Source organism: Triticum aestivum, chromosome 2D (genome assembly GCF_018294505.1).
Source record: "Triticum aestivum cultivar Chinese Spring chromosome 2D, IWGSC CS RefSeq v2.1, whole genome shotgun sequence".
Taxonomy (NCBI): domain Eukaryota; kingdom Viridiplantae; phylum Streptophyta; class Magnoliopsida; order Poales; family Poaceae; genus Triticum; species Triticum aestivum.
This window is the reverse complement of record NC_057799.1, coordinates 92298235-92310165: the sequence shown is the minus strand read 5'-3', so window position 1 is coordinate 92310165 and position 11931 is coordinate 92298235. Positions and strand designations below refer to the sequence as shown.

At 45.1% G+C, this 11931-nt stretch overlaps 1 protein-coding gene across 1 annotated transcript; it reads right to left on the bottom strand.

The window, feature by feature from the left end:
• Positions 1-8100: 8100 nt before the first annotated feature.
• On the bottom strand, positions 8101-11234 carry LOC123051881 (gamma carbonic anhydrase 2, mitochondrial). Its single transcript, XM_044474871.1, has 5 exons — positions 10929-11234; positions 9997-10140; positions 9658-9783; positions 9266-9417; positions 8101-8684 (listed from the first exon to the last, which is right to left on the bottom strand). Exons 1-5 carry the CDS (start codon positions 11041-11043, stop codon positions 8397-8399), a joined length of 825 nt encoding a protein of 274 aa, XP_044330806.1. The 5' UTR covers positions 11044-11234; the 3' UTR covers positions 8101-8396.
• Between the last annotated feature and the right edge of the window lie 697 nt (positions 11235-11931).

Here is an 11931-nt window from a genome sequence, read left to right as displayed (position 1 = left end):
ACAATAATCATCATAGATAGCAACTTCGTTCTCATAATCAATTGGAACCTCTTCCGAAATAGTGGATTCATCACTAAATAAAGTCATGACCTCTCTGAAACCACTTTCATCAACATAATCATCATAAAAAGGAGGCATGCTATCTGTTGGGGAACGTAGTAATTTCAAAAAAATTCCTACGCACACGCAAGATCATGGTGATGCATAGCAACGAGAGGGGAGTGTGTTGTCCACGTACCCTCGTAGACCGATAGCGGAAGCGTTAACACAACGGGGTTGATGTAGTCGTACGTCTTCATGATCCGACCGATCAAGTACCGAACGTACGGCATCTCCGAGTTCAGCACACGTTCAGCTCGATGACGTCCCTCGAACTCCGATCCAGCCGAGTGTTGAGGGAGAGTTTCGTCAGCACGACGGCGTGGTGACGATGATGATGTTCTACCGACGCAGGGCTTCGCCTAAGCACCGCTACGATATTATCGAGGTGTAATATGGTGGAGGGGGGCACCGCACACGGCTAAGAGATCAATAGATCAATTGTTGTGTCTATGGGGTGCCCCCTTGCCTCCGTATATAAAGGAGCAAGGGGGGAGGCGGCCGGCCAAGGGGAGAGGCGCGCCAAGGGGGAAGTCCTACTCCCACCGGGAGTAGGACTCCTCCTTTCCTTGTTGGAATAGGAGAAGGGAAGGGAGAAGGAGAAAGAGGGAAGGGAGCGCCCCCCTCCCTAGTCCAATTCGGACTAGTCCATGGGGAGGGGTGCAGCCACCCTTTGGGGTCTTTCTCTCCTTTCCCGTATGGCCCATTAAGGCCCAATACGAATTCCCGTAACTCTCCGGTACTCCGAAAAATACCCGAATCACTCGGAACCTTTCCGAAGTCTGAATATAGTCGTCCAATATATCGATCTTTACGTCTCGACCATTTCGAGACTCTTCGTCATGTCCCCGATCTCATCCGGGACTCCGAAGTCCTTCGGTACATCAAAACTCATAAACTCATAATAAAACTGTCATCATAACGTTAAGCGTGCGGACCCTACGGGTTCGAGAACTATGTAGACATGACCGAGACACCTCTCCGGTCAATAACCAATAGCGGAGCCTGGATGCTCATATTGGCTCCCACATATTCTACGAAGATCTTTATCGGTCAAACCGCATAACAACATACGTTGTTCCCTTTGTCATCGGTATGTTACTTGCCCGAGATTCGATCGTCGGTATCTCAATACCTAGTTCAATCTCGTTACCGGCAAGTCTCTTTACTCGTTCCGTAATACATCATCCCGCAACTAACTCTTTAGTTACAATGCTTGCAAGGCTTATAGTGATGTGCATTACCGAGTGGGCCCAGAGATACCTCTCCAACAATCGGAGTGACAAATCCTAATCTCGAAATACGCCAACCCAACAAGTACCTTTGGAGACACCTGTAGAGCACCTTTATAATCACCCAGTTATGTTGTGACGTTTGGTAGCACACAAAGTGTTCCTCCGGTAAACGGGAGTTGCATAATCTCATAATCATAGGAACATGTATAAGTCATGAAGAAAGCAATAGCAACATACTAAACGATCGAGTGCTAAGCTAACGGAATGGGTCAAGTCAATCACATCATTCTCCTAATGATATGATCCCGTTAATCGAATGACAACTCATGTCTATGGCTAGGAAACATAACCATCTTTGATCAACGAGCTAGTCAAGTAGAGGCATACTAGTGACACTCTGTTTGTCTATGTATTCACACATGTATCATGTTTCCGGTTAATACAATTCTAGCATGAATAATAAACATTTATCATGATATAAGGAAATAAATAATAACTTTATTATTGCCTCTAGGGCATATTTCCTTCACTATCATCATAATAAATTTGCTCATCAAAACTTGGGGGACAAAAAATATCATCTTCATCAAACATAGCACCCCCAAGCTTGTGGCTTTGCATATCGTTAGCATCATGGATATTCAAGGGATTCATACTAACAACATTGCAATCATGCTCATCATACAAAGATTTAGTGCCAAACATTTTATAGATTTCTTCTTCTAGCACTTGAGCACAATTTTCCTTTCCATCATTTTCACGAAAGATATTAAAAAGATGAAGCATATGAGGCACCCTCAATTCCATTTTTTGTAGTTTTCTTTTATAAACTAAACTAGTGATAAAACAAGAAACTAAAAGATTCGATTGCAAGATCTAAAGATATACCTTCAAGCACTCACCTCCCCGGCAACGGCGCCAGAAAAGAGCTTAGTTGACAGGGCGTTAGTGCCGCTTACCTAGCCTCCCCGGCAACGGCGCCAGAAAAGAGCTTCATGTCTACTACACAACCTACTTCTTGTAGACGTTGTTGGGCCTCCAAGTGCGGAGGTTTGTAGGACAGTAGCAAATTTCCCTCAAGTGGATGACCTAAGGTTCCGTGGGAGGCGTAGGATGAAGATGGTCTCTCTCAAGCAACCCTACAATCAAATAACAAAGAGTCTCTTGTGTCCCCAACACACCCAATACAATGGTAAATTGTATAGGTGCACTAGTTCGGCGAAGAGATGGTGATACAAGTGCAATATGGATGGTAAATATAGGTTTTTGTAATCTGAAAATATAAAAACAGCAAGGTAGCAAGTGGTAAAAGTGAGCGTAAACGGTATTGCAATGCTAGGAAACAAGGCCCAAGGTTCATACTTTCACTAGTGCAAGTTCTCTCAACAATAATAACATAACTGGATCATATAACTACCCCTCAACATGCAACAAAGAGTCACTCCAAAGTCACTAATAGCGGAGAACAAACGAAGAGATTATTGTAGGGTACGAAACCACCTCAAAGTTATCCTTTCTGATCGATCTATTCAAGAGTCCGTAGTAAAATAACACGAAGCTATTATTTCCATTTGATCTATCCTAGAGTTCGTACTAGAATAACACCTTAAGACACAAATCAACCAAAACCCTAATGTCACCTAGATACTCCAATGTCACCTCAAGTATCCGTGGGTATGATTATACGATATGCATCACACAATCTCAGATTCATCTATTCAACCAACACAAAGAACTTCAAAGAGTGCCCCAAAGTTTCTACCGGAGAGTCAAGACAAAAACGTGTGCCAACCCCTATGCATAAGTTCACAAGGTCACTGAACCCGCAAGTTGATCACCAAAACATACATCAACTAGATCACGTGAATATCCCATTGTCACCACAGATAAGCACATGCAAGACATACATCAAGTGTTCTCAAATCCTTAAAGACTCAATCCGATAAGATAACTTCAAAGGGAAAACTCAATCCATTACAAGAGAGTAGAGGGGGAGAAACATCATAAGATCCAACTATAATAGCAAAGCTCGCGGTACATCAAGATCGTGCCAAATCAAGAACACGAGAGAGAGAGAGAGATCAAACACATAGCTACTGGTACATACCCTCAGCCCCGAGGGTGAACTACTCCCTCCTCATCATGGAGAGCGTCAGGATGATGAAGATGGCCACCGGTGATGGATCCCCCCTCCGGCAGGGTGCCGGAACAGGGTCCCGATTGGTTTTTCGTGGCTCTGGAGGTTTGCGGTGGCATAACTCCCGATCTAGGTTATTTTCTGGAGGTTTGGGTATTTATAGGAATTTTTGGTGTAGGTCTCACGTCAGGGGGGTCTCCGAGTCGTCCACGAGATAGGGAGACGCGCCCAGGGGGGTAGGGCACGCCCTCCACCCTCGTGGACGGCTCGGGACTCTTCTGGCCCAACTCTTTTACTCCGGGGGCTTCTTTTGGTCCATAAAAAATCATCAAAAATTGGCAGGTCAATTGGATTCCATTTGGTATTCCTTTTCTGTAAAACTCAAAAACAAGGAAAAACAGAAACTGGCACTGGGCTCTAGGTTAATAGGTTAGTCCCAAAAATCATATAAAATAGCATATAAATGCATATAAAACATCCTAGATGGATAATATAATAGCATGGAACAATAAAAAATTATAGATACGTTGGAGACGTATCATCGGTCGGCCAGGTGTTGTCCTCCTGGGAGCGCCGGAGTGCAATGCGGACTGCCATTGCCTCCTCCAACCGCGCACGGGATGACGCCCTATTAGACGGATCCGGACTGGTCGGAGTCAGATCCGTTGCCCGCCATGCCGGAGACGACCGGAAATCGCCGGAGGTGAGCTAGGGTGGCGGAGGGAGTGGAGGGGAGAGGACTGTGAAGTGGTTAGGGTTTGGTCCGGCGAGCGGATAGGGACAAATATATGTGGGGTCGGGTGGGCCAAAGTGGGCCTGGTCCGACGTGATGGACGCACCCAGTCGCCCTCATATCCACCCCATATTTGGGTTGGATATGAGGGATGCCGTGTTGGAAATATGCCCTAGAGGCAATAATAATATGGTTATTATTATATTTCCTTGTTCATGATAATTGTCTATTGTTCATGCTATAATTGTATTAACCGGAAACCGTAATACATGTGTGAATACATAGACCACAACATGTCCCTAATGAGCCTCTAGTTGACTAGCTCGTTGATCAATAGATGGTTGTGGTTTCCTGACCATGGACATTGGATGTCGTTGATAACGGGATCACATCATTAGGAGAATGATGTGATGGACAAGACCCAATCCTAAGCATAGCACAAGATCGTGTAGTTTGTTTGCTAGAGCTTTTCTAATGCCAAGTATCATTTTCTTATACCATGAGATTGTGCAACTCCCGGATACCGTAGGAATTCTTTGGGTGTATTAAACGTCACAACGTAACTGGGTGACTATAAAGGTGCACTACAGGTATCTCCGAAAGTGTCTGTTGGGTTGGCACGAATCGAGACTGGGATTTGTCACTCCGTATGACGGAGAGGTATCTCTGGGCCCACTCGGTAATGCATCATCATAATGAGCTCAATGTGACTAAGGAGTTAGTCACGGGATCATGCGTTACGGAACGAGTAAAGAGACTTGCCGATAACGAGATTGAACAAGGTATAGGGATACCGACGATCGAATCTTAGGCAAGTAACATACCGATGGACAAAGGGAATTGTATACGGGATTGATTGAATCCCCGACATCGTGGTTCATCCGATGAGATCATCATGGAACATGTGGAAGCCAATATGGGTATCAAGATCCCGCTATTGGTTATTGGTCGGAGGGGTGTCTCGGTCATGTCTGCATGGTTCCCGAACCCGTAGGGTCTACACACTTAAGGTTCGGTGACGCTAGAGTTGTAATGGGAATTGTATGTGGTTATCGAAAGTTTTTCAGAGTCTCGGATGAGATCCCGGACGTCACGAGGAGTTCCAGAATGGTCCGGAGGTAAAGATTTATATATGGGAAGTCCTATTTTGGCCACCGAAAAATGTTCGGGATTTTTCGGTATTGTACCAGGAAGGTTCTAGAAGGTTCCGGAGTGGGGCCCACATGAACGTGGGTAGTGGGGGCAAGGCCCCACACCCCTGGTTAAGGCGCACCAAGATCCCCCCTTAGAAGGAATAAGATCATATCCCGAAGGGATAAGATTAAGATCCCTAAAAAGGAGGGGATAACAATCGGTGGGGAAAGGAAAGGATGGGATTTCTTTCCTCCCACCTTTGCCAATGCCCCAATGGACTTGGAGGGCAAGAAACCAGCCCCCTCCACCCCTATATATAGTGGGGAGGTGCATGGGAGCCGCACACCTTGCCCCTGGCGCAACCCTCCTTCCTCCTACACCTCCTCCTCCTCCGTTGAGCGTAGCGAAGCTCGGCCGGAGAACCACGAGCTCCACCACCATGTCGTCGTGCTGCCGGAGTTCTCCCTCAACTTGTCCTCCCCCCTTGCTGGATCAAGAAGGAGGAGACGTCCCCGGCCAGTACGTGTGTTGAACGCGGAGGCGTCGTCCGTTCGGTGCTAGATCGGATCTTCCGCGATTTGAATCGCCGCGAGTACGACTCCATCAACCGCGTTCCTTGCAACGCTTCCACTTAGCGATCTTTAAGGATATGAAGATGCACTCCCTCTCTCTCGTTGCTAGCATCTCCTAGATTGATCTTGGTGACACGTAGGAATTTTTTTGAATTATTATTATGTTCCCCAACATGCCGGTCAGGCCGGGCGTTTGAGGCCCATTTGAGGCGCCTGTCTTGGTCAGATTTTAGTGACCGGTCAGTGACCGGGCGGGCCGCCCGGGCATTTGAGAATGGTTTGGGGCGCCTGGTTGTAGATGCTCTAAGGGCATCTCCAACGGCAACCCGTAAAAAACCTCCCATATTCGTTCGCGGACAGGGGGACCAGTCCATGGACACGGATGCGGGTGGCAGCCATCTAACGCTAGCCGCATACATTTTAAACCGCATTTTAACTAACCGGACGAAATTCATGCAAACCGACAGATATTCATCAAAGTTCAGATAGAAAATAGCACAAATCATCCACACATAACATGCAAATTAAGTCTAGTACAACAAGGTCTCAAATTCGGCTAGATCCCAGATGTCCAACAAGTTTTTGAGGAATGGATCATGTCCTCTCACACATACTTCTCCTTCAGCTTCATCCAGCAATGTGTGCACGTAAATGGCAGTCCCGCCGACCTGTGGTACAGCACGGCGACGCATGCGGGCTACATATAATGTATAGACCAACATTGAATGAAATGAATCAATCAACAAGTTTAGCAAGAGGAAGTAAAACTTACCATCTCCTCCATGCTCGTATGCAATGGTCACCTTGCCTCGAGCTGATTGACCAAGTTGCTGAACTTTGACGCTGACCTGAATAGCGTGCCAGCGATATGACAACGACCTCATGTTGTGTAGTCACATGATATACATGTTGTAGGGTGCAATGTGCTTTTTTGCGTGAAACTTTTCATGCACTTGCTCCAGAAAGGCGGCCCTCTGGCCCTGCCTATGAAATCCGCGGACCTGGTCGCCGTCGGGTTTCGCACCTCAGCGCGGCAAATCGACGTGCATATTCCACGTAACAACAGTATAATTTGTGCTCTTTTTTAGCTGTATAAACACCAGCAGGAGGTTGTTGGGCGTGAGGTTGATCGAGGAGGGGAGGACTCCACGACTGTGCGCTGTTTGCCAGTTGGGAGGAGCGGTTCGGTGAGCCACGGCGGCGAAGGGGGCGGTCGACATGGTGGTGGGGCACGCCAAGAAGCTTCAGAATTTTCTTTATGAACAACAAAAGTGTGATGCTGAATGCGACTATGCACACCTTGACACCCATATTGTATCTTGGTCGAACTTTCCTTCCTTTTTGTCTGTCTGATCTTGCTAAGAAATCTGCAATCACTTGCCACCAATTCCATTATCCTATCCCGCTTTGACGAAAGCCTGAAACTAACAAGTCTAATGGTTCAGACTTCAGCGTCGTTCAGGAGCGTGCCAGAAACATCTGGAGGAGACAAGTTATGTGTCAAACAGCAATCACCCACGTCCCAGAAATTCCATGGGCAAAATCTTGACTAGTTACCGGTTGCATGCTATGTGTGGATGATTTGTGCTATTTTGGGAAGAGATCACCCACAGCCCACCACCACATGCTTTTTTGGGAAGAGATCAGCGTCCCACCCTACAAGAGATTCCAACCATAGAAAAGACTGAAGATCAACAGAAATCTGAGCAGGAAATCCTCTTTCAGATGGTTCCCTCTAGCTAATCCCATGAAGCCTCAGATTTATCTATCTATGTAAGCAAAGCCTCTGCATACACACTCAAATTGTGTTGCATCAGCCTCTGCATCCTTTATCTACTGCATCATGAGCATTCCCAGCAGAAAAACATGCAGGCCATCTAATTTGTTTCCATGGAATTTCAGTTCCCCTGAACCAGAGGAAACTGCTCTCCCACTAAAATGAGTCATCACCAAATTGACCCCTTGTTTAGCTGCTTAAAAATACTTCACCTAGTAGTTGCTAAAATCTAATATCTACAACAAATTTGAATCCAATACCATCCACATGATTTAGTTGAAAATGCATGAAACTGAAATTGAAATTTAGCAGCAATTCAGATGGATCATGTTTCAACATTGCCGGTGTCTCTGAAATTTAGATATCATTAGGGAAGCCAATTGGTAAACAGTAAAAAACAAGGGGCAAAGATAGAAGATTGAATCGCTGTAAGCCATTTAAAAACAAACAGATCACAGTTAAGATGCACTCTAGAGTACAAAACAGGACTGCTTCAACAATGTGCACTTCATACAGAAGGTGTAAAAGCGATCCCGGGCTCCTCTTCATTGCAATGTGAAAGAGAGGTACTGTATGCGGTCGATCCTACAACAGCGCTCGACCCAAATCTTATTGGGCATGAAAAAACAGAGAACAAGACCAAAACATAAGTCAAATGTCCCAAGTCGCCACATATCAAAATCAAAGCATCCCTACGAGGGGCTTGATCTCAGTGAGCGACAGCTGCTTTCGGTGCTTTGTCTGGGAGGATATTGTCGGGGAGGATGAGCTGCGGCGGGATCTCACGGACCACTCCGAGCATCGAGTCGTACTCCTCATCTTTGTGAGCAAACTTCTTCCTCAGCTTCTTCTCGAGCTCAATCTCATCGAAGCTCTTGGAATTCTCAGTGGCGTGAACATGAGCTAAGTTGATGTAGTTGGCTGCCGATTGGGCGATGAATGTGATCTCCTCCTCTGTCAGCTTCCTTAGGAACTTGGCAGGATTACCAACCCAGACCTAATCATGAAGGAAGACGTATGATTCAGTAGAGTCACACAAGATAGATTTTCCATTTCAAAATATAAAGCTGAACATCCTTGTCTAGTTGTTGCCGAATAACCAGTTAAATTAATTAATAAATCCAGAATATGAGCTTCCAGACAAATTGTTCTTCAAAAGAATGGTTCCTGACACCAGACAGATTTATTAACTGTGCTCATAAAGAGTTCTAACAACAAATTGTTCTTTGCAAAAACATAAGTCTAACCTAGAAAGTGAGCTAGTACTAAACATTATTGAGCTTCCAGATTGATTGTTCTCCAATAGAAAGGTTTCCTGAACATTATTAACTGTACTCATAACGAGTTTTGACTACAAACTGTTCTTTGCAAGAACATAACTCTAATCTAAAACCATTTAAATCTATATATGTCATTTTTCAGCCAGGAGTATGACGATCTTCTAAACAACATGTTGTGAAGAATGACATCTTACTATAATGCGTGATTGCGGCCAATACTGTTAAATATCATAATGATGACAGTTGATACATAATGATCATCTAAAAACTCGCTTATCAAGACAACAAGAAAAATAACCTCCCCAGAAGGAATCCTTGTATTCTGCTTGACAAGAGATCCAGCGCCAACCATGCTGTGCTTTTCAACAACCACTCCGTCAAGCAAAGTGGCACCCATACCAACAAAAGCTTCATCCTCAATGGTGCATGCATGTAAAACAGCACTATGACCTGGCAAAAATTTATTACTTTATGCAGTATTATAATAGAGTCAATCATCAAGACAAAATGAAGCTCGGTGTTTCAAATCCATAAATCAATCACGAGGATGAGATATAGAACAGATTTATATTTATTTATTTTTGTAAATGACCATAGCATGATTGTCTTGAAAATGAGGTAAACCAAAATATTGGTAGCATGTTGTAGTTGCTTACATATATAAATATAGAATGAGCTAGGATTACTGACCTACTGTAACATTGCTTCCAATGATCGTCGGAAGGACCTTCCCGCTAATATTAGTCTTTGCAACATGTACAAGGGAGTTGTCTTGTATATTTGATCCAGATCCAATACGAATACTGTTGACATCACCTGAAGGCAAGAACAGAAAACAACAAAATGGTCATACTACAATCCATTCTGAGCACCATACTGTCAAAGTCATGTTCATTTAGAAAATAAAATTTTAGGTAAACACATCGATACCTAGAGCACCTCCTGGTTCAAAAATAATCATCGATGCGAACAAGAGAAGAAAATCATCAAGATAATGAATGACCATGGTTAGTCAGGTGAAGTGTTTACCTCTCAAAACGGAGCCATACCAGATCGATGATCCATGTCCAATCTCAACATCACCAATGACAGATGCACTGGGAGCAACAAAAACATCTTTGTTGATCCTAGGCTCCTTGTCAAATATGCTCATGACTGTACGATGCCTTGACACTGATAAAGGCATACAAAAGGGTAACCACAGGTCAGAAATGAAGTTTTTTGAATCTCACCAAAGTAGCTCATGCCTCATGGTTCTACAATGATCGGTCGAGATAGGTACACAGGAGCCTTCAAATAGTGAAGGGAAACTACTCCCCATTGTTGTTACCAATGCATTCAATTCCTGGTCATTTACCAGATGAAGCATGTTGACAGTTAATTTCCACCAACTATAGCACTGAACCTAACTCAAACAGGAAATGGCGTTGTTCGTGATGCTATGGGACATAAGTTAGATACATAATCAATTTGACAGACACGCAAAATACAGTACTTCCACAAAAGTCAGTATGGTCACCGTAAGAACACCTTATTATGCTTAACTTACAGCTAATTTAAAAGGTGAGAATTAAGAGATTGCGATGCTACATTTCGTCAACAACTGACAATACTGCAAGTCAATAAACAAAACAGTAAACCAGGAGCGATAGCACCAAACCCTAAATGTTAGGCCCATTTCAACTCTCGAGTCACATTACCAGTATGACAGTACCAATTTCTATTCCAGTTTCATTCTCCCCCATAAGTATCCCAAAAGTTCTGAGGCTATCAAAGAATACGGGTGCCACTGAGTCAACCTGATCTGGTACCGAACGTCTCCGAAACTATTGAGTGCGACGAATTGACGACCGGCTACCAGCCAATACTACGGCTGCGCCAAATCGAAATGGATAGAGAACCCGTAGGGAGCAAGGGGTGACCGGACTGAGGGGGAGACAGAGGCGGAGATGGATGATTACCCTGCTCCTCGGTGCGGAGGCCGCCCTGGATGGTGGATCCGAGGCGGTCCATGGCCTGCCCCGTTCCACGGATCCACTTGCCCACCGTGTAGATCGCGCGCCCGAGTGTCCCCATGTCTTCCCCCCTTCGGCGGGCTCGATCCCTGCTCCGGTCGGGGCTCGCCGCCGGCAGTCGTAGGCGAGGTGGGGTTTAATGGCGTCTGAGGCGGACGAGGAGGGGAGGGGGAGGGGAGATATGAGCCAGAAGACAATGGCTGCGCCCGAGGAGGAAGTGGAGCTGCAGGAGAGAGAGAGAGAGAGAGAGAGAGAGAGAGAGAGAGAGAGGGAGAGGAGGTCAATAGCCCTGGGCCCAAATTGCATGGGCCTTACTGTTGACTAGCGAGAGGGTCCGTATTACAGGCCGGCCTATCGCTTGCCTGTGGTACGAAGACTATCTCAGCAGAGAATCACTCAAAAAAAAGGAAGAGCCGAAGAGGTTCTAAAAACAAAACATCGAATGGGATTAAAAAAAACATCGAATGGAAGAAAGATTCCTTCAAAATCAAGTGGGAGGAAAGAATAACTAATTTCCAACTTCAAAGATATAATCTCTGAAATCATCACCTTAGGTGGCTTACAAGATGATGTGGTATAGATTAATGTGGGTTTGAGCCAAATAGATGTTGATTAGGACTTGAACCTCATTTCACATGTCGTCGCCTTCTCCCAAGCCCCGCAATTTTACTACTTGTACGCAATGGACATACCCTCCAGTAGCTCAGTCGTGTTCTTCTCCCTTGTGTCGACTGATGGTGCCTTGTGCACACCGATTTGTCGATGTTGGAGGTCAAGTGGTCTTTGGAGTTAAGAAAACCAACAAGGGACATCGTGAAACAAATAAGAGATAACTCATGGTGGTGAGGAGAGACAGTAGGTGCCACTGCTATGCTTGAACTCGTACTCCTTGAGATAGAGGTCTCCACACAAAGTGGAAAACGAGAGGCCACATTCAACATCTCCTCTA

What these genes read in the sequence shown, in the direction of transcription:
- LOC123051881 (XM_044474871.1), bottom strand. Translation starts at nt 11,043, where the DNA reads ATGGGGACACTCGGGCGCGCGATCTACACGGTGGGCAAGTGGATCCGT. An exon ending in CCTCCGCACCGAGGAGCAGG is followed by an intron (nt 10,141 to 10,928) that starts GTAATCATCCAT and finishes TGCCTTTATCAG; the next exon opens with TGTCAAGGCATCGTACAGTC. An exon ending in TGGAAGCAATGTTACAGTAG is followed by an intron (nt 9,418 to 9,657) that starts GTCAGTAATCCT and finishes AATTTTTGCCAG; the next exon opens with GTCATAGTGCTGTTTTACAT.